Source organism: Meles meles, chromosome 9 (genome assembly GCF_922984935.1).
Source record: "Meles meles chromosome 9, mMelMel3.1 paternal haplotype, whole genome shotgun sequence".
NCBI classification, from domain to species: domain Eukaryota; kingdom Metazoa; phylum Chordata; class Mammalia; order Carnivora; family Mustelidae; genus Meles; species Meles meles.
In genome coordinates this window covers 63,546,415-63,570,193 of record NC_060074.1, presented here as the reverse complement: position 1 = coordinate 63,570,193, position 23,779 = coordinate 63,546,415, and the positions used below count along the sequence as shown (strand labels likewise).

Sequence of the window (23,779 nt, the reverse complement as noted above, 5' to 3'; positions counted from 1 at the left end):
CATTTGAATCATTGTTTCTTATTCTTTTTATTTTGATAAATTTGGAAACAGTTTACTTCAATGCTGTTTTAAATGTCAAAATTAAAAGTGATAATTAAACTAAATCATGAAATTCTAATTTTAGAATATGCTTTTTAAAAACTACATACTCCTACTCTCACCAACTCTAGAACTGAGAATCACTTATTTTTAGGTGATTGTTACAAAGAGCAAACAGAATGCAAAACATTGCCTTATCACACTATAGTAGCTAAATTCATCCCCTAAATAATAGAATTATATAACTGTTGAGTTGATTGTTTTAAAATCTGTGTTGAATAATTTTCAGTCTTACTACTGTGTTTCAAAGATACTGCTTTGCATTGAGCATCTAGCATGTATTTTCTAAAGTATAACTCATTTTTACTTTCAGGTATGTGACTTTAAACATTTTAAATCAGTTGACTAATCTATTTCATTGTTCTGCATTTCTAAACTTCAGTACCTAACCTTCTTACTTCTCATAGGGGTAAAACCAAACTGGATCAATCAAGGATGCAGCTCTGTGCTTTTAACCAGACAAAGACATATGTGACCACTTTTATACAGGTTATCTAAAAAAAAAAAAAATTATACGTATATGATATTTTTTTCAGTGTCATGCATGCTGTTCAGCTACAAAATGTTTCTGCCTGCTCCACTGCAAGAAAGTAGAAACATATACAATTGTTCTGTAGATGAATTGGCATCATAGCATGTCACGGGTCGCAATTCCATCATTTTTGTGATTCTCTTGATGACCTCCTTGATATATATCTCTCATGTCCTTAGGTGATTTCAATGCATGATCTATAGATTTTTATTGGATGGATTATAAAAGTAAGATACAGCATGTAACAGAAGCCATTGAAGCAACATTTAATTTGAAAACCTCTAGCAACTGCCTTTCCTAATCTAATCCAATCTAATGTATGTCACATTAAATTGTCAGATTTATTGCTGTGAGAGTAGAAATTTAATGTTTTCATTGTAACAACAACAACAACAACAGCAAATGGTAATTATATGTGGGAAGGATGTGGTAGATATATTTATGTACATACACACACAATATATACCTGTATCGAACCAAATCATCACATGGTGTACCTTAAATTTACACAAGGTTATATGTCAATCTCAGTAAAGTTGGAAAAAATAAACTGTCACATTTAAATTTTGTAAATTAAAACTCTGTTAAGAAACCATTTTTGTGGGAAAATATTTCAGACATAAACATAAAATCTCAGAACATAAAAGGAACATTCTACTACTAGATCTGTATTTATAGAAATTCAGACTCATACAAATTAGCAGGGTTCTGAGTACACAGAGCCAAAGTACCTGGTTTCTAGGCTAAACTTTGAATATGTTTTTTTTTTTAATTAATTAATTTATTTTTTCAGCGTAACAGTATTCATTGTTTTTGCACAACACCCAGTGCTCCATGCAATACGTGCCCTCCCTATTACCCACCACCTGGTTCCCCCAACCTCCCACCCCCGCCCCTTCAAAACCCTCAGATTGTCTTTCAGAGTCCATAGTCTATGTTTTGAAATGATTTTGAACACAGTGATAACTAGGGCTTTATTTCTTTAATCAATTCAGTAACTAACATTTGATTTTATTTGATCATATATAAAATGCATCAATTAAAATTTATAGGCTCAGCCTATGAATGAATGAGTTATAAGTGCTTGAAATGCTTAATTTGATTCCAAAAGCAATATTATGCACTGATGAGAATGTTTCTTATTTTGGTTAAATCTCATAAGAAGGCATATAGCATAGCATCAAGAAGGTAAGAGGTTTAAATGGAATATATTATGAAACGAACACTAAACCTTTCAATAAGACATAAAACACTTTTAATAAAATTGGAAGCAAATCAATATGGATTGCCATACCCAGTATTTCTAACAAGTGTAAAAGAAAATACGCCACTCAGATACATTTTGTCTTAATTTTAGTATAGCTTGCTGAATGGATGAACTCTAATGAATAACTTCCTGTAAGGAAAAAAATCCATGTTAATAAGAATCTTCCCTTTTTTCTTATAGTTTATTTCATATTTTGAATTGCTTTTGTCATTGTTGGGATGTCTGTATTGTTGTTTTCCATTGTGCAACATTGAAAGCAAAACTTTATCTTGAAAATGGTACACTCTAGGGATAATAATGTGAACATTTTCCAATTAAAAAAACAAACAAACTAATATTGTTCTAGTTTCCTTGAAGTTAATTTTAAAGGTACTCCTAAGTAAAAGACATATTTCTTTATTTCAGATGAGTGGTGATTCAGAGACAATATTCTCTTATAAAAAAAATTTTATTTCAGAATGGAGTAAATTTCTTCTCCCTAGAATCTAAATAAAGATGCATACATACACAATTGTATGTATATATGTATAGCTAAAATGCACAATTTTTGAGAAAACAGTTTCCAAAAATATGTGTGTGTGTTTAATTCCTGAATTATGATTACTATTTTTTTTTTTTTACCAAACTGTTGGAGAATATGAGGTTTGTTGCAATTTTCTAGCAGACCTCAGTAGTAGAACTGTTTAAATCTTTGTTTCTAAGTTTTTAAGATACTCTTTTTTTTAATTTGAATTCAATTAGCTAACATATATTACATCATTAGCATTTGATATAATGTTCAATGATTCATTAGTTGCGAATAACACCCAGTGGTCATCACATCACGTGCCCTCCTTAATGCCCATCATCCTGTTACCCCATTCTGCCAACCACCTCCCTATCCACAACCCTCAGTTTGTTTCCCGGAATCAAGAGTCTTTATGTTTTGTCTCCCTCTCTGATATCTTCCCATTCAGTTTTCCCTCCCTTCCTCTATTGTCCTCTGTAAGATATTCTTTCTGATTCGACCCACTGTATCTCAGCTACTTAAATATCTATTTTCTGCAGATCGTTCTGTGTTAGTGTACAGAGCCCTTCAACTGCCGGTTGATCACACAACAATGCCTTATTGGTGAGTGCCACTTGACTTTTGGAGGTCCAAGAGGACAGTATAGGATCTGGTGGAAAAACTCTGTAACCAGTTCAAGCTTCTTATGTGGCCAAAATCTGTTTGTTTGCTTTCATATGCAAGATCTTAACCTTTTAGGCATATAAATTGTCATGTTATTGGACAGGAATTGCCCTGGGAAAACTGAGAACTCTCAGTGAAATAATTTGCTTTATTTTGAATTTCCATGGTGGTGCCCAAGATTTGACCTCATTATTTCTCCATCATCTAATGCTCTATCCCACATTGACCCTGCGATGGAAGTGTTCAGTTGATTTCCTGCTGAACAAGCACCTGTTCTCTAAAAGCCCACACTGTTTCCCTTGCAGTCATAAAGAACACTAGGAAAGGGAAACTTCCTTCTTCTTGCCTTTTCTCTGAAAAAGTACAGGGCTTTAGTTGCCCATAATTATAATGTGAGTCAAGAGTTTACTGTAACTGTTAATTACACTGAAGTTTTCTCATAATTTAAATGGAAGTAAAATGAAAAGGCAAGGAAAATATTAATGACTTCTCCAGGATATCTTCAGTAGTTTTTAAGTAGCATTACCATTTAAAAATAATCTTGAGAGAAACCAAAATTTCAGAGAGATCAGAGAAGGACTGGAGGGACTTGAAGGGCCTGGAATGCTGAATCACGTAAAGAAACTAAATGTCAGTACTCTTAAGATGAAAAACACAAGTGGCAATGTTATAGGTAATCTCCAATTAAAAAGAAAAAAAAAGCTGTAGGAAGATAATATTAACATTTCTCCAAAAGACAGAAAGGACCATAACAATTGCAAGGAAGAAGAAAACATATTTTGGTTCCAGATCAGAAAAGAATATTTAAAGTTGAAGTTATCTCTTAACAGAATGGTAAGTTGGAAAATATTGGCCTCTTACACAAAGCATGGTAGTTCTTTGTGGAATTCTTTAAAAGTCCTTTAATCCTTTATTCTGAACTTCACCATTTTACTCCTTTAATTATTCAGAGCCCTCCTTATGAATATCAGTTGTAAAATTAGAATGTAAAAATAAAAGACAGGTGATATTGATTTGAAATGAATAAAAGAAATTCTTAAGCCTAATGACATACAGTAGAGCTTAGTTTACCAGTAATGTTGCCGGTAATTTCTCTGTCCGTATATGATCATTCCTTCCCTTTGATTTGCTTCTCCCAACTTCTTGCTGTCCTCTGTGTTTCTTTATTTTGATGCTCAGGTGAAATAATGATTCTAGGCTCTGCTCCTCAAAGAATATGTTTTGTTGTATGTAGCAAGCAGTATTATAGTATATACTTTAAAGGTAACATCTTTGGAATGTTTTCAACACCAACCATACTCTTTGAATAAGGTGTTTTCTACAATGCTGCTATAGACTTGATGTTTTTTGGCTTTTAAATGCCAGATTATCAAATTATTAGACAAATATACTTCATACTTCTTGAAATAAGAAATGACCAACTAGCATTAACTACCATCCATACTATCGTGAACTAGCCTTATGATGTAGATGCCTATTTCGGGATATGTCAGTAATAAATTTGTAAACTACCAGCTTAAGACAGTTTCTCATATGACACCTATATTTGACAGTCTGTACTCATAGTCATTGTTGTAGAAAACACACATTCCAGGCAATCAAAAGAAGAACCATGAAGAATTTAAAAAAAGTTTCATTTGATCATATTTTTTAATGTTACATGTTCTTATTTAAATTGTAGTTAGTTAACACATAGTGTAATATTAGTTCCAGCAGTTGAATTTAGTGATTCATCACTTACATATAAAAGCCAGTGCTCATTATGGTTTACCTCCCTCTCCTTCCTTTTTTTTTAAATTTTATTGCTATGTTCATCTGTTTCATTTCTTTAATTTGGCATATGAGTGAAATCATATGGTACTTGTCATTCTTTGACTTATTTTGCTTAGCATAATATACTAGCTCCAACCATGTCATTGCAAATGGCAAGATTTCATTCTTTTTGTGACTGAGTAATATTCCATTTTACATATACCACATCTTTTTTTTTTTAATATTTTATTTGTTTGACAGAGAAAAATCACAACTAGACAGAGAGGCAGGCAGAGAGAGAGGAGGAAGCAGGCTTCCTGCGGAACAGAGAGCCTGATGTGGGGTTCGATCCCAGGACCCTGGGATCATGACCTGAGCCGAAGGCAGAGGCTTTAGCCCACTGAGCCACCCAGGTGCCCCTATACCACATCTTCTTTATCCATTCATCAGTCAGTGGTTATTTGGGCTCTTTGCACAATTTGGCTATTATTGATAATGCTGCTATAAAGTGTGGGTCCCTTTGAATCAATATTTTTATACCCTTTGGGTAAATACCTAGTAGTACAATATCTGGATCATAGGGTAGTTCGGTTTTTAAGTTTCTGAGGAACCTCCATACTGTTTTCCAGGGTGGCTGCACTAGTTTGCATTCCCACCTACAGAATAAGAGGGTTCCCCCTTCACCACATGCATGCCAGCATCAGCTGTGTTCTCTGTTGTTAATTTTAAACGTTCTGACAGGTTGAGGTGATATCTCATTGTAGTTTTGATTTGTATTGTCCTGACGATGAGTGACGTTGAGCTTCTTTCCATGTGTCTGTTAGCCATCTAAATGCCTTCTTTGGAAAAACATCTATTCATGTCTTCTGCCTATTTCTTAACTGGATTATTTGGTTTTGGGTGTCAAGTTTGATGAGTTCTTTATAGAACTTTTTGGATACTACCCCTTTATCAGATGTCATTTGCAAATATCTCTTCCCATTCCGTAGGCTGCCTTTTAGTTTTATTGATTGTTTCTTCGCTGCCAGAAGCTTTTTATCTTGATGAAGCCCTAATAGTTCATTTTTGCTTTTGTTTCCCTTGTCCCCAGAGAAGTGTCTAGTAAGAATTGCTATGACTAAATTCGAAGAATGTTCTTCTCAGCAATTTGATGGTTTCCTGTCTCACATTTAGGTGTTTCATCCATTTTGAATTTATTTTTGTGTATGGTATAAGAAAGTGGTCCAGTTCCATTCTTCTGCATGTAGCTGTCCAGTTTTTCCAACACCATTTGAAGAGACTTTTTTCTTTTGGATATTATTTCCTGCTTTGTCAAAGATTAATTGACTATATAGTTGTGGTTGCACTTCAGGATTTCTCTTCTGTTCCATTGATCTATGTGTCTGCTTTTGTGCCGGTACCATCCTGTCTTGATCACTTGATCACTTGATCACTATGGCTTGATAATACATCTTGAAGTCCGGAATTCTGATGCCTCCAGCTTTGTGTTTTTCAAGATGTCTGTGGGTATTGGGGATCTTTTATGGTTCCATACAAATTTTAGGATTGTTTGCTCTGTGAAAAATGCTGGTGGTATTTTGATGGGGATTGCATTAAATGTGTAGATTGCTTAGGTTAGTGTAGACATTTTAATGTTTTTTCTTCCAATTCATGAGCATGGAATGTTTTCCATTTGGTTGTGTCATCTTCAGTTTCTTTCATCAGTGTTCTATAGTTTTCAGAGTATAGATCTTTTACCTCTTTGGTTAGTTTTGTTCTGAGATAGCGAATGGTTTTGGTGCAGTTGTAAATGACACCGACTCCTTAATTTCTCTTTTTGCTGCTCCATTATTGGTGTAGAGAAAAGTAACAGCTTTCTGTACATTGATTTTGTATCCTGTAACTTCACTGAATTTGTATATCAGTTCTAGCAACTTTTTGGTAAAATCTTTTGGGTTTTCTACATAAAATAGTGAAATTTTAAGTGAATATACCTTGCCAATTTGGAAGCCTATTATATCTTCTTGTTGTCTGATTGCTAGAGCTAAGACTTCCAGGACTATGTTAAATAACAATAGTGAGAATGGACATCCCTGTCTTCTTCTTGACCACAGCTTGGTTTTTCTCCATTAAGGATGATATTACCTTGGGTTTTTCATATATGGCCTTTATGATATTAAGGTATGTTCCCACTATCCCTACTCTGTTAAGGGTTTTTATCAAGAATGTATGCTGTACTTTGTCAAATGCTTTTTCTACTGCTATTGAGAATATTATATGGTTCTTATCTTCTCTTTTAGTAATGTGGTGTATCATGTTGATTGATTTGCAAATCTTGAACCATTCTTGCAGCCCAAGAATAAATCCTGCCTGATTGTGTGAATGATTCTTTTAATGTAAGTTTGTATTTGATTTGCTAGTATCTTGTTGAGAATTTCTGCATCCATGTTCATGAGGGATACTGGCTTGTAATTCTCCTTTTTAGTGGGGTCTTGTCTGGTTTTGGAATCAAAGTAATGCTGACCTCATAGAATGAGTTTGGAAGTTTTCATTCCATTTCTACTTTTTGGAATAGTTTGAGAAGAATAGGTATTAACTCCTTTTTACATATTTGGTAGGATTCCCCTGGGAAGCCATCTGACCCTGGACTTTTGTTTGTTAGGAGATTTTTGATTATTGATTCCATTTCTTTGCTGGTTATCAGACTGTTCAAATTTTCTATTTCTTCCTGTTTCAGTTTTCATAGTTTATGTTTCTAGAAATGCATCCATTTCTTCCAGATTGCCCAATTCGTTGACATACAGTTTTTCATAATATTCGCTTATAATTGTATTTCTGTGATTGATTGTAATCTCTCCACTTTCATTTGTGATTTTATTTATTTGGGTCATTTCTCCTTTTTTTTTTTTTTTTTTTTTTTGATGTGTCTGGCTAGGGGTTCGTCAATTTTATTAATTCTTTCAAAGAACCAGCTCCTAGTTTCATTGATCTCTTATCAATGTTTTTTGTGTTTGTTTCTATTCCATTTCTTTCTCTTTTTTAAAAGATTTTATTTATTTATTTGACACAGAGAGAGAGAGATCACAAGTAGGCAGAGCAGCAGGCAGAGAGAGAGGGGAAGCAGACTCCCTGCTGAGCAGAGAGCCTGATGTGGGGCTTGATCCCAGGATCCTGAGATCATGACCTGAGCCAAAGGCAGAGGCCGAACCCACTGAGCCACCCAGGTGGCCCTATTTCATTTATTTCTGCTCTAATCTTTATTATTTCCCTTCTGCAGGCTTTAGGCTTCATTTGCTGTTCCTTTCCTAGTTCTTTTAGGGTAAAGTTAGATTGTGCATATGAGACTTTTCTTCCTTCTCGAATTAGGTCTGTATTGCTATATACTTTCCTCTTATGACTGCTTTGGCTGCATCCCAAAGATTTTGGATCATCATGTTGTCATTTTCATTTGCTCCCACGTATTTTTAAATTTCTTTTTTAATTTCCTGGTTGATCCATTCAGTCTTAAGTAGGATGTTCTTTAACCTACATGTATTTGTGGTCTTTCCAAATTTTTTGTTGTGGTTGACTTCAAGTTTCATAGCATTATGGTCTGAAAGTATGCATGGTATGATCTTGAGGCCTGATATGTGACACAGTATGTGATCTGTTCTGGAGAATATTCCATATGCACTCAAAAAGAATGTGTATTCTGCTGCTTTAGGATAAAATGTTCTGAATATATCTCTTAAGTCCACCTATCCAGTGTGTCATTCAAAGTCTGGCTGATTTCTGCTTAGATGATCTATCCAGTGCTGTGAGTGGGGTATTAAAGTCCCCTACTATTATTGTATTGCTATCAATGAGTTTCTATGTGCTTGTTCTTGTTTTATATATTTGGGTGCTCCCAAGTTGGGGCATAAATATAATTGTTAGATCCTCTTATTGGAATAGACCCCTTTATTATGATATAGTTCCCTTCTTCATCTCTTGTTACAGTCTTTGGTTCAAAGTCTAGTTTGATATGTGTATAGCTACTTGGCATTCTTTTGACATTTATTAGCATGATAAATGGTTCTCCATCCATTCACTTTCAATCTGCAGGTGTCTTTAGGTCTAAAATGAGCCTCTTGTGGGCAACATATAGATGGGTCTTGTTTTCTTTTCTTTCCTTTTTTAATTTTTAATCCATTCTGATACCCTATGACTTTTGATTCAAGCATTTCATCCACTTACATTCAGAGTGATTATAGGTATATGTGAATTTAGTTCCATTGTATTATCTGTTAAGTTGTTGTTTCTTGAGATTTTTCTCTATTCCTTTCTAGTCTTTGTCATTTTGGTCTTTCTTTCCCACGCAAAGAGTCCCCTTTAATACTTCTTGTAGGGCTGGTTTAATGATAACAAACTCCTTTAGTTTTTGTTTGTCTGTGAAACTTTTATCTCTCCTTCTATTCTGAATGATAGCCTTGCTGGATAGAGTATTCTTGGCTGCATATTTTTCCCATTCAGCACATTGAATCTATCATGCTACCTCTGCTGGCCTGTCAAGTTTCTGTGGTTAGGTCTGCTGCTAACCTTATTTGTCTTCCCTTATAAGTTAGGGATTTCATTTCCATTGCTGCTTTTAGAATTTTTTTCCTTATCTGTATTTTGTAAATTTTACTGTGGTATATCATGGTTTTGGCCTGTTTTTATTGATTTTGATGGGAATTCTTGTGCCTTCTACATTTGATGTCTGTTTCCTTCCCCAGATGAGGGGAGTTTTCCGCTATAATTTGCTCAAATAAATCTTCTCCCTTTTCCCCCATCTTCTTCTTCTGGGACTCCTATGATGTGATACTTTCTGGAGTTACTGAGTTCTGTAAGTCTACATTCATGATCCAATATTTCTCTTTCCCTCTTATTTTCAGCTGCATGACTTTCAGTAATTTTATTTTCTGTATCATTTATTTGTTCCTCTGGTTCTTCCATCCTTGTCCTCATTACTTCCAGTTGGTTTGCATCTCAGTTGTAGCATTTTTTTTTTTTTTTTCCAGCCTGGCTAGTTTTATGTCTTTTATCTCAGCAGTAAGGGACTCCCTGATGTCTTCTATGCTTTTCTGAAGCCCATGTAGTACCATTATGATTGTTGCTTTAAAATATGTTTCAGGCATATTACTTATATCTGTTTTGATTAGGTCCATGGCTATGGGCTTTTCTTGTTCTTTCTTTTGGGATGAATTCATTTATCTTGGCATTTGTCTAGGTCTCTGTCTTCTGTGTGTTAGTGTGTCCTGTTCCTGAGAGTAATGGCTTTATGAAAAAGAGATTATATACTGTCCAGGGCCTGGCACTTTAGGAGGTATTTGTTGTATGCTGTGTGCACCCTCCTGTGTTCTGGCTGTCTTTGCCTCAGGTCAGACTTTTGCAGAGTTACTTCCTGCCTTGAGTGGGGAGTGTTTGGATCTTGTCCAGTGTGTGGTGAGTTTTAAGTTGCCGTGCTTTGTTCTGCTTGTTAAAAGAGGCCAGATCCAGGGCACCTGGGTGGCTCAGTGGGTTAAGCCTCTGTCTTTGGCTCAGGTCATGATCTCAAGGTCCTGGGATCGAGCCCCACATCTAGCTCTCTGCTCAGCAGAGAGCATGCTTCCCCACCCCCCATCTGCCACTCTGCCTACTTGTAATCTCTGTTCAATAAATAAAATCTTGAAAAAGAAAAAAAAAGGGATTAAAAAAGAGGCCAGATTCTCTTTCCACTAGATCCAAAGCTTTGCAGCACTCTGTGGTCATTAGACTTGGTGCATGCAGGGGTTTGTGCTGGTCATCTGGAAGAGGGACCTGCTGCTCTGGTTCTCAGACACACTTAACCCTAGTAAAGAAGCACCTGCAGAACAGAGGGAAGCAGAGGTTGATGTAAGTGGTTCGGGCCTACACTGTCAGTGCTGTTATGCTCACTGAAGTCAGTGCATGCTGATGGGCAGGGGTGAAAAACAGTACCAACGTCTCCCTCATCATGCAGAGGGGAGTTCATGCCCACCCCTGTCCATGAAGCCCTCACGGAAGAGTGAACAATCTTCCCTCCTGTGTCCTAGACTTCCCTCAGTTCCCTGTGCTTCACCCTGTCTGTATCCATGCTGCCTTTCCTCCCAGCAATGCAGTGCATCTGTGTTTTATGTTGACTAAGTTTCAAAATTCCAAACTTTAGGGACCTGCCCTGGTCTGCACAGATCTGCACTGGGCCTCTGGCCTAGGGTCTTGCCGTACTGAGGCTGGTGCCAGTTTGTCTCAGAGGGGCGGTTGCAGTGACACACAGGAGACTGGAATTTAGAGTAAAGCAAAGCAAAAAGCCAGCCTCCAGGTTAGCTACTCTCAGCAGGCGTCTCTGCCCCTATGCTAAGGAATGGGAGCACAGTGACACCCACTGGCTCTTTTTTCCCCTGAGAGGTAATGCCACCTTTCCCAGATACACACTAAGCAGGGGAAACTGTCTCTTCTACTGCATCGCAGGGGAGCCTCACATCACACCCTGTGCTCCCAGGCTCCTGTCGTCCTTCACCACAGGAGCACTGCTGTGCCCACCAGACTCCACACTGACCACAATGCAGACTTCTAAAACTCTGGTTTTTGAGCTCCACTGGCCAAAAAAACTTACAATAAACAACCCTTCTTGTTTTCCCAGTCACTGAATTTGGGGAAGCATTTTTCTTGTATGGTCGCCTTTGCGCTGCTCTCTCTGTCTCTCTCCCTCTATCTTTTTTTCTGTCCACTCTCTGTGATCATGACTCCCTCCCCTCTGGAGCACCTGTGATCCTTCTCTTCCCCAAATCACATCTCCACACCTCCCACCTTCCATGTTGTGGTCTCATCTTAGTTGTGCAGTTTTTCTCTCAGTCCTCATAGCAATTTCCTGGGTGTTCAGAATAATTTGATAATTTATCTAGCTGTGTTCAAGGGACAAGGCAAACATTAAGTCCTACTACTCCACCATCTTAATCTGATATTTTCAGTCGTTGAAAGGGGCTTCTTAGACAGCTGTTGTTTATAAGCAAGATTAGAAATGTTCCAAATTACTTCAGTGTTTTATGGATTCACAGTGAAGAATATGGAAAGATAAATATGTGTGTTTGAGTGTGTGTGTGTATATACACACACATGCACACTGTGTATATACTAGGTGCTTCAAGGTGATAGAATTAGGGAGTGAGTGGAAAGGACTTTTTAAACCATATATTATTTATACATTTAAAATTTTTAATCAAGTATATAGAGTTTACCTAAAGCAAAGAAAGACAAAGTTTTAAATAGTACCTACAGGCAATACCACATTATTCAATAAAAAAGTAGGAATGCTGTGTATAGCATATTCCTATTCTTAATGCTAATGAGTTTACATCTATGATATTGTGCTTATAGCCTGTTTATGTAGGCTGTCAAAGGTAAAAAAAATTGTCTTTGCTGCCATGCAAAAAAGTAAGAGACAAAAGGTATATTTCACTTTTTATTAAAAATAAAATCCATGCAAAAATTATAAAATAGCATATTTATAATATTGAAAGGGAAATTTTTTATACTAAAATATTTATTTTACTGGTTTTAGTGTAATAATAATAAATAATAATTCTTCAGTTTCCAAAATTACAAGAAAGAAAATTAAATTACAAATGACTGAGTTTATAGATATGAAAATAATCATATAATTATGTAAAATTATTCTAATGATTGACATGATCTTCTCTGTGTACTAAACAAGAAAATAAGAAAATTGAATAGTTAAATAGAGCAGCACCTGATATGAGAATAAAATGCATTTCCCTTTAAGAGAAAGTTTTTATTATAGATGTTAGCCTTTCTACTTAAATGCATCCTTTTGGTCCTTGTTAAAAAAACTTCCACTTTAGTAAATATTAAATTTAAAGGCTGACAAGATTAGAATTAAACTGTCTACATCACTATGGCATGCACATAAATGCATAAATGTTTAATATATACAGTACAAAAATAACTACTTTGTGACTACTTCATTCATTCTCAGGAAAACATGGAATTCCTAAAAACATTTTAAACTTGAATTTCTAAAAGGCCGTAGCAATTTGGTTATGATACAAACTATCGTTCATATAAAATATTTTGGTAATCTCTGTTCTGATGAGGAATAATCTTGAATAAGTGTTATTTATGAAATAAAATTTGAGCCAAACTTTGAATTTAATTGACAAAAAATTGCCATAAAAGCTATGAAAATAAAAGGTTTCAGAATGACAAAAGACACGTTGTAAAATCATCTTAATTTTATTTGCTTATAAATTAACTTGGCATGTCTTTGTTAATGATCAGTGAGAAAACCAAATACTGAGGTTGAAGACGTTTTCATTAATTTGGCCCAAGTAGGCATTTTGCAGATTAGAATCATTTTATTTAAAAAGTGTGGCCACCTTAGGGAAAACCATGAGAACTATTTGCTAGTTGTCAGTATTTTGGCTGCTAGCAGGAAAGTGCTTTGCATTCTTTCTGTCAGCTGTTTCTCCCACTGCTCTGCCTCAAAACCCAGGGCAATAATCCATTTTGCACATTTGAAGGACTTGGTGTCATCACCACAGAATCATAGTACCTTTTCTTTCAATTCCCTGGTGATAGTCCACATTCAGCTGAGAAGTCAAGAATTGAGGGCATCAAATAATTGTCGTTTTTTAGATATCATACTCAAAATTAGTTTTTGTGATAATTGGCACAGTAGGCTGCATTAGTAATTATACATTTCCCCATTGTTTCTTGGAGTGATGTGTATTTTAAAACCTTAAATATATTCAGACTTATAATTGATTTCTATTTCCTTTATTTTTCTGTTTTTTATTTATTTATTTTTTTAGATAAGAAAGTTTTATTGTACTGCAAGGTCAGATTACAGTATTTAACCTAAAGCGATGTAGTCTTTTTTTTTTAAATTTAATTTAATTATTTATTTTAAAGTCATTTTAGATGAATTCATTCAATAGAAGTCTGCTTTTTAAATGAAATTTCACAATGATACTGTTCATAACTGATACTATTATTAAACTCTTTGACCTGGTGGGAGTATTGCCCCAGTGGCAGTTGATTATAAGTATTAGAGTATTCATAATTCTTTACTGTCTTTATAAAGAACTTTACTTACATCGTTCCTTATGTACAATAATGTATCGATGTCTTTTTTACTAATGTTGAATAATGGGTCATAATAATAGCACTGAGAATGTGGTACTAATAACGAACACTTTAAGCTTCCCAGTAAATCTCTAAAAATTAATTTCAGATTAGGCCTATGATATTAATGCAGATTAATAGGTTAAGATATCAATTTAATGGAAATGAGTATTTCCTTACTTTTAACACTTGTATTTGTGGAGCTATTCTAAAAAAATAGTAAAGCTGTAATCTTAATAAGGGAAGCATGTGCTGTAATAACTACTAGTTTCAATATTCACATGTCGTTTAGCAAATGAGAATGAAAATGAACTCTTCCATTGATGTGATGCTCTACCCCTTATAAAGCAATATTAGGAAAAATTGACAGAGTTTTGCTACAGTTGCTGTATGTATTTTTTCTAAAAAATTTCTGTGTGTGTGTATGTTTGTAAACATCATGTTTGATCATAAATTTCTGGGCGGGAAAAACTTGTGTTATGATCAATTGTATGATCATAATGACAATGAATTCATTCCTGTCATGTGTGAGTCTGCCATGTTTAATTTCATTGAATATTTGTTTCAGAGTTTGCATGTGGTGCTCACTTTGGTAGCCACTGTCTTTTGACAGTATAGATAATACTTTATGATCTTTTCAACTGTATCCTGAAATTTTATACTAAAATGGGTGGTGTTGGATGAAATAATTACTATTGTCTTTGGCATTCTGATTCCAATATAATATTTGACTTTCTTTGGTCTTGATCAAAAGCCTTCTATCTATATCATCCTGGTACATAGTCTTAAATCCAAGAGATAATAGAAAAAATATGTTTGGATTTCATCTTACACTAATTTCTTTCTTTTTTAAAAATTCTAAATATGAACAAGCTTTTCTGCCAGCTTTCAGATATGATCTTTCAGTTATCATGCATTGGCAGTTCGGCACTTGTCCTATTTCTACTAGGGTCTTGGTTGTCTGAATATAATAATTATTGGTGTATACAAATTTATATTAAACATAAAACAATAAAAATGTGGCCAATACTTTGCAAGTATTATAGTTTACAAAAATTTCCTTGTGCTAATTCTGTCCAAATATTTGTCAGCATACTAAATATAATAAAATTTATTTTTCACAGGATGTGTAGATAGAAAGATCAAGCATAGATGTATTGTAAGGTTACCTGACCTCAATATGTGTTTATACGTTTTTATGGCCATCATACTGTTAATCTTTTTTCACAACACTTTGCATGACTTTGCTTATTAAATATGGCTTGAATATAAGATTTGAATGACCCCTAAATGAACTGTCTGGTGGGGTGGTGAATTTCTTTTTAGAGACTGAACCGGTCAAGTTCCTCTGAGTGCAGTACAGTTGATAACCCTCTGCCAGGAGAAGGAGAAGAAGCGGAGGCTGAACCTGTAAATTCAGATGAGCCAGAGGCCTGTTTTACTGATGGTAAGAGAAAAATCAAGACGTTGGTTAGCCATCCATTTATTGGTATTTGGGGTTTTATCTTATATCCATGTCTATAGCTCGGACATCTATTTCTATGTTATTTGACTCTTAAATAGTTATCTTTACCCCCGACCTCACACTTGAATTCCAGATATGACTATAATTCCCCATTGGTCATTTCCACTGGTTGCCTTTAAATATGTCAAGTATAATAAGTTTTAAAAAAATTTAGTGAGTTCTCCCCTATAAAGTCCATAGCTTCTTCTGATCTTTGTCTCATTAGTAACATCATGATCTATCCTGTCTCTCAAGCTAAAGACTTGGGGTCAGCCCTCACCTCTTCTTTTCTAGCCCCACACTGATTACAGAAACTGCAAATTGATCAGAAACTCTGGGGCAGGGCCTGCACCCTCCCAGGGATTGTGATGCACACTAGAAGCTGAGAACCCTTGTCTATAGGATAAAACCCCAAGTCCTTAACATAGCAATTAAAAGCCTTTGCACTTCAGTCTATTCTTTTCTAACAGTACCTCCTTTGATTCCTTTTCACTTCCTGACTTACTGAATTTACTACTTCTGGAATGTTTCAGGGATTTTATTCAAAGTAGTAACTTTGAACTTGACCTATGGAAGTGTACAGTATTTTCTAATTGAATATGGTGTCATTCAAGTAAAAACACAAACCTATACTAGAGTTGCAGTATAATATGATAACAGAGACCACAAGCTTTGAAGCCTGATAAACGTGAGTTCTAATTGGTTTGCTGCTAACTCTGTGAGACCCTGAGCACACTTTAAAATCTTGTATCTTTGATGCCTGATCTGTAAAACAGATATAACAACAACATCTGAATCATAGGGATATCCAGGAGATTGAATGAGATAACACAGATTAATCACCACAGTTCTTAACATTCTTCTTTTCCTTTTTTTACTTTAAAAAATATTTTGTTAACAATTCCATGGAGAAGCTATGATAGAATAGTGTTGATGCTAATGACTTACTACTATCTGTTACTCTCAGCATCGGTCTTTGTAGATATCATTACCTTGCATTCATCCTCTATAATTTTTCTCAACCAGCCTCCTCTAGCACTCATGTGGTAAACAAAATGCCTGTCAAATAAAGAAAGATATCTCCAAACTACATTGGGTGCATGAATTTTCTTTGGATACAAAGCTAAATTCCATTTTATGTGAGAAGCAAACAAGTATGATACCCAATTGATAGAAATTTTGTGAGATTTGTGAAAATCATGAAAAAATTGTGAAAGTTTGCTGAAATTAATACCATGAGCAAAATGCATAGTTTCTTTTAGAAGTGTTCATATTAAAGACGTTTAAGAATTTCATCAAGTGTTGCCTATTTCTCACTAAATTGATTAACACCATTAAATTTGTGCAGATGCTACCAAGATGTCCTCTATCCATTTTATGAATGACTCTGACTTAAAATTCTAGGATAACTAGAAAGAAGTTGGGTTTATCAATCAGATTATGGCCTCAAATTAGAAAAGGGCTTTAGGAAAAACTTAAACCTGCAGAAAGAATTAATGCTAAGGTATTGTAATCTGCAGATGCTATCTTATGAGATTAAACTACATAAAAAAGTTTATTTTAATCCTACAAAGCACTAATGATAATATTTATGTGATTCCTTTGAGGTTATGCATAATTTCTAAATTGAGTCTAGTGTATAGGAGAGAGTATAGAAACATATTTTCAGATGTCTTTGGCCTTGACTGCTGAAAATTTACTGAGAGCCAAAGTTTCAGTTACACAAGGCGCAAATACATTCTGGAGAGCTAGCGTGCACCAATGTGACTATACTTAACAATCCTCTATTGTATACTTGAGAACCTCTAAGAGGGTAGATCTCAAATATTCTCACCACACACACAGGGAGGAAATTGGTAACTGTGTGAGAAGATGGGCTATGTTAATTAGCTTGATTGTGGTGATTATTTTACAATGGATACGTAATATCAAATTATCAATTTGTATACCTAAAATATTTACAGTTTTTAATTCTCAGTTATACCTCAGTCAAGCAGGGGATGTGGAAGAAGAAAGGGCAAAATAAACTTACAAAGGTAGAAGTGAAGCCAGTAGCTACTTCTAGAGGGTACAGATTGGGAAAGGACATGGGGGGTGCTTTCCAGGTGTTTAAAATGTTATATCATGACCTACCTATGAGATGAGTGTATCAATCTATATATTTATAATTAGTATACTATACTAAATATATGTTCTACCTTAATAAGAACTTAGATAAACAAATACATAATTTGGAGGAAAAAAGACAAGAACATTTATGAGGAAACACACATCCGTGAGTCCTATCACTTTGAGCAGCTGTGCACCACTGGAAACTCTATACTCAGGGGAACTGCTAGGCTAAGAGGCTCACCCTGATAAATCAAACAGGACAGCCAATTTGGGGAGCCTCTCACCCTTTATCACTTAATCATTCTTTCATCCAATCAGCAACTAATCATTAAACACCTTCTGTATTTCAAGTCCAGGCTAGAGCACCGGAGAGAGAGCAATGAAAAAAACACTGTCTCTTGCCCAAATACATACATAAATATTCGGTAGGTCAGATAAGTGATACATGCTATGGAAAAGTGAAAAGAAAAGAATAATATAGTGGTTAAAGGGTAGGATGCTCCTATCATGTAAGTAGAGTGGTCAAGGCCTCTCCAAAACGGTAGCGTTTGATCAGAGACCTTTAAAAAAATTGAAGTGGACCATGCAAATGTAGGAAGGGAGAGTATTTTAGGCAAAGTAATGAAGGCACATACCCCTGGGTGGAGATATGCACGATATTTGAGGAAAGTTAAGGGGTGAGTATAGAGATTGAGAGATGGTAAGAGTGGTAGAAGTTGAGGTCAGAGATGTAGTAGAGGCCAGAACATAGGAGCTTTTAAGGACATTACAAAGACCTCATTTAAAAGTCTCAAAATGCCATCTTGAGAGTAAATGGGTTGACAGATGCTGGGAGACTTCTTGGATGTTCCTGCAGTAATCCACATGAAAATAAGAGGTTTTGAATACATTTTGAAGTTAAAGTTAAAGGAATTTGCTGATGGATTGGATGTCAGGTCCAATGTGAAAATGGGAAAGAAGAGTCAACGACGACTCCAAGTTTGGGGCCTGAGAAACTGGGAGAGGTCTTCCACAGAAAGACTTCAAAACACTTGGGCTTGTTAGGATGGGAAATTGAGAACTCATTCACTTACATTGGAAATGACTCTCACCAGTTTGTGATAGGTCTGCAAGAGCTGAGCTAAAACCAATGGCAGTTGAGAGCAGCCTTTGGCCTCCAGAGATTTTTGTTACCTGGAAGACAGCAGAAAAATCACAAGAAGTATGAGAGTTACATCAGAGGATTGGGTTTTCACTGAAGATGAACGCCAAAATGATATTGTTCATTGTCTCACATCCATTAATCCTTTTCAATTTCATAACTGTCACTACTAATTTTCATCATATTCCTCTTCATCTTTTTCTCCTCCCTCTTATGCCAGGCTTTCCTTAGTTCTGTTGCATTAGTTTTATAATTCAAGATGCCAGGGTCTGTCTCTAGACCTACTACTGTCCTTCACTAGCCTTACTTTGGCATGTCGTGGCAACCTGACATGACAGAACTCTGATTCTGTTTGGTTTTACATTATATTCCTTTTGGATTATACAGTTAGCAAATTATAAAATCAGGATTAAGCTATGAGTAGGAAACCCTCTTTCCCATAAAATAATATATTTTCTATTAATTTGGTAGAAGGAACCAACTCAACTTCCCCCCCAAATGTTCTGAATTCAGCTTCCTATAAAGTAACTAATAAGTAATTCTAACTTTAAGAACACAACAACTCAACTTGTTCCTACTTTTGTCTTTTTTTAAAGAAAATGTGGACAAAACACTGATTTTAGAAGATTTAGAGATATTAGTTTTTTTGTGGCATGGGGGTGGGGAGCACTGGTTTAACATGATGAAACCCAGTATAGACTTTATGAAATGCATCACGAGAACAAATTAATGAAACCACCCAAAAGAAATAGCCTTTACCCATGGGGACCCATTAAAATGTTTGAGAGGTTCTCTGTTATGTTTACATTTAATTAATAGTCCCTTTAAAAAAGAAGATGTGATAACATTGCTAACCAGCTGGGTTGGAAATCTCTTAGGATATGCCTTTGCATAAAAACCAGAAAGGCAGTCGAACACTTCTGCCGCAGAGTAAGAGTGAGAAACTCTGAGGTGTGATAAATCCCGAGGGCAAAACTTATCAACCTTCATCTCAGATAAAAAGTGTACTTTTCTAATTAGAATGTGTGGTCCCTTTTCTTACCTCAATCCTATGAATAATATTTCTCTTCAGTTTTAAGACTGACACAAATCTTGGATAGTAAAATTCTAAAGGGAAACTTTCTCCTCTGGTAATTTTACTTGAGGCAGATAGATTCAGTTCTGTGCAAGGTATTTGTTTTTATATTGAGATAAATTCTAAAGTCTCAAGCATTAAGTTAATGTAAAAAACTAAGTCCTTCTTAAATTTTTTCACTCCTTCTGGTGTTTTCTTTCACCCAGGAAGAGATGATCTGGGAGCCCACTTTTGGGTCTACCTTTTTACTATTTTCCCACATGATTTTATAAAATATTCTAACTTTATTAAATACATTTGAGATGTAAACTAATTGTTTTAAACAGTGAAGGTAAATTCATTCGGATCTTAAGTCATGTTAACTATAATTTAATGTGGGTTAAATGAAAGCATATGTACATTTTTTTATGCACCCTGTTTTCTTTTTCCCCCATTCAATCTTTCTGTAAATTCTCGAAGTTGCAGAAAGTTCAGAGATCTGAACTTCCAGATCATTACTAATACTTGGATTAATTTAGAACTCTCTCGGGGGGGATTATGTTTTTTTGAATCAACTATACATGACTCATTAAACTGTGTATGTAAGGACTATGGTAAGTATCATGAACAGAAAGGAAGGGCATAACTCATGCAGTTTTAGTCTTCTGGGAGCTTAAAAGCTTCCAGAGAGAAAGGACAGGAATATATATAAAAGACACAATAGCAAAAACACCAGAGACTTTGGTGGGGTTTGGGGGGGAGTGGGGAACACAGCTTGCTACATTCCTATAGTGCTGGAAATTAAAGTGCCAGATGAACCTCCTATTACCTGGATCAATGAACTAATTTCATATTAGTTGGATCATGAAAGAAACCATAATAAGACACTGCCTGAACAGTATAGTTCAAAAGAATTCTGGTTCTGATTCAGGGCACATACTTTATGATTCTCTGAAGTTATTACTTGATAGGCTCAATATTTTTTAATTAAACAAAACAGGAAATTATTTTTCAAAATGCCTGTCTTGTAAACCTCTGAAACAAGTGCCTAAAAAATGCTCTCCCCCTCTTTTTATCTTCCCTCTAATTTGAAGGAAAAACTTTTTTTCAGTGATTTTTTTTTTAATATGAAAATGTAATTGGCACAAAATGTTTCAGGTGTATAACGTAGTGATACAACTAGTCTATATGTTATACTATGCTCACCACAAGTATAGCTACCACCTGTCACCATACAGTGCTCTTGTGTATAATATCATTGACTATATTTCCGATGCTTTGTGACTAATTCATAAGTGGAAGCCTGTACCCCCCCACTTCCCTTCACCTGTTTTGCCCATTCCCTCCTTTGCCACCATCGGCCACCATCAGTTTATTCTCTGTATTTATGGGTCTCTTTCTGCTTTTTATATGTTTACTTATCTGTTTGTTTTGTTTTTTATATCATACATGTAAGTAAAATCATATGGTATTTGTTTTTCTCTATTTCATTTAGCAGACTACCCTGTAGATCTATCCATATTATCACAAATGGCAAGATCTCATTCCTTTTTATGGAAGGGTAAGAACCCAAGATATACATATATACCGTATCTTTACCCACTTGTCTATCAATGGACTTGGCTATTGTAAATAATGCTGCAATAGACATAGGGGTGCATGTATCTTTTTAAATTAGTGTTTTCATTTTCTTTGGGTAAGTACCCAGTAGTGGAATTACTGGATCATATGGTATTTTTAACTTTTTGAGGAACCTCCATACTTTTTTCTACAGAGGCTGCACCAGTTTTATATCCCCACAAATAGTACACAGGGGTTCTGAAAGAAAAATTTTTAATAGAACAATTAATTATAGTTCCTCTTTTTTTCAGTTCTTCCTCTTCTTCAAACCAATTATGGTATTTTTTTTTAAATCATCTTTAGTTTTTGAAATTTGTCTTTTGAAATTTTAGTCATTATGTTTCTGGGTCTTTCTTGGTTGTGGTTCTATTCATCTGCCCTTTATGAAACTTTCTACTCTCTGACTTTTTTTTTACTGCAGCCCCTTATACATCTCTCCCATTTCTACTCTGTCTCTTTCTCCTTCAAAATTTTCTTATTCCATGGGATTGGGAGGGAGACAAACCATAAGTGACTCTTAATCTCACAAACAAACTGAGGGTTGCTGGGGGGAGGGGGTTTGGGAGAGGGGGAGTGGGGTTATGGACATTGGGGAGGGTATGTGCTATGGTGAGTGCTGTGAAGTGTGTAAACCTGGTGATTCACAGACCTGTACCCCTGGGGATAAAAATACATTATATGTTTATAATTAATTAGTTAATTAATTAATTAAAAAAATTTTTTTCTTATTCCACCTGTCCTGGTGGAGTACAGGTGGCTGTTTAACAACCGGTTCTCCAAAAAAAGAGACAGTATGCATATGTACTTTTATAGTTGACTATATATTTTACTGATATACGGGATCTCTGGTGCATGATTTACAATAATAATATAGGCAATATTCCTTATTGCACATTTCATATAGTTCATTGATTCTCACAGAATTCTTTTGTTAAATTTTACCAAAATTTTGCAATGATAGATAATCAGTGATTGCAGTTGATGACAAGTATAGTTTTTACCTGAAGGTTGGTTGGTAATTTCATTTATGTTGATCAGTAAAGTGAAAGTGAGACAAAGAAACTATATGTCAAAATTGCACTCATTCATCAATGAGGTTTGCAAATCTCAGATGCTAGAATTTGAATAATGAAAGAATATTTCCTCAATTTTTGTGCTATTTCCAGTGTCATGACTACAAATATGACAATTACTATTTTACATATTTTATTAACATTTCCTGCATTACTTGTTAAGTATATTCTAGAAAATCAGCAAGCCCTGGTGTATAACATTTGATGACTTTTGTGGTATAAAGATCCTCACTGTGGGTTATTTCAGACTACTAATAGGTTTTCTCCAAATGTGGAGTCGGGAAGAGATGCCAATAGTCTAACAGTATAACATATTTTCCATGACCCAGATAGAAGACAGAAATGTACTCAACAGCATAGATAATAGTTAAATGATTGGAATGGGATATGTTTTTAGGATTTATTGTCTTTTTAAAAGTAAGTTGTAATTTTAAGTTCATATAATTTAACTTTTGATAATCGGTTCATTTAACAAGTGTAGCAATTTGTTGCCAAAATGCCTGACAGTTGAATGATGAGTCATTATTAAGAACCTAAATGAGCTGGCTTCAGCATGCCATTGCATTCTGTTCCTTAATATTACTGTTTTGGAATGCTCCAGACTTGGCCCTTGTCTATGAGCCTTTTCTTGGTTGGTCCTAAAATACGGTTTTTGTGCGTGTGTGACCTCAAAAACTCTCATTTTCTAGCCCAGTCTTTCCTCCTGAGCGTCAGATTCAGACCTCCAAATAGCTACAGGATATTTGTATTTGGAAGTCCCAACCAGCATCCCAAATTCCTTGCCTGCCAAGTAGCTCCTGCACCTGCTCATGTCATTCTTGACATTTATCCAGCTGTTCTGGGATCCTCCTTTTCTCTTATATCTCATCTCCAACAAGTCACTAAATCCTGCTGATTTTACCTGCCAGACATGTCTTCAATCTATTATTGTTCTAGTTCCTAACTAGAGTTGCCACGACCTGTCTCTCTTATTAAGACTACTGAACCAGAATCTCAAATGGTCTTCTGGCTCAGAATCTTCCTATACTTTCACATTCTTTTTTTTTTCTTCCAATTTATCCTCCATTCAGCTGTTGGAGACATCAGTTTAAGTTGTATCTGCTTGTATCACGCTCTGCTAACAACACTTCACTTACTCCTCAACATCTATAGGATATAGACCAAACTCCTTCATGTGGGGGAAAATGCTTTACATAATCTGACCCATTTCCCTAACCTCATTTCTCACCCATGTCTACTGTGTACACTTTGCTTTCGTCACAATTCTGAACTGCTCATAATTCCTATGTACAATACATTTTGCTCCTTCTTGGCTTATATTTCCACTTCTACTCTTT

General features: G+C 35.3%; 1 protein-coding gene and 1 long non-coding RNA gene across 2 annotated transcripts in view; one reads left to right on the top strand and one right to left on the bottom strand.

Moving 5' to 3' along the window:
• The window catches only part of LOC123950559, a 134,213-nt gene that overhangs the window by 30,889 nt on the left and 79,545 nt on the right, over window positions 1-23,779 (bottom strand). The window contains exon 2 of the long non-coding RNA XR_006820251.1: window positions 18,628-18,727. This is a non-coding gene — a long non-coding RNA (uncharacterized LOC123950559). The remainder of the gene's footprint in view (window positions 1-18,627; window positions 18,728-23,779) is intronic.
• SCN9A (sodium voltage-gated channel alpha subunit 9) overlaps window positions 1-23,779 on the top strand; it is a 184,724-nt gene that overhangs the window by 129,075 nt on the left and 31,870 nt on the right. The window contains exon 18 of the mRNA XM_046018497.1: window positions 15,265-15,385. Coding sequence (XP_045874453.1) covers window positions 15,265-15,385 — 121 coding nt within the window. The remainder of the gene's footprint in view (window positions 1-15,264; window positions 15,386-23,779) is intronic.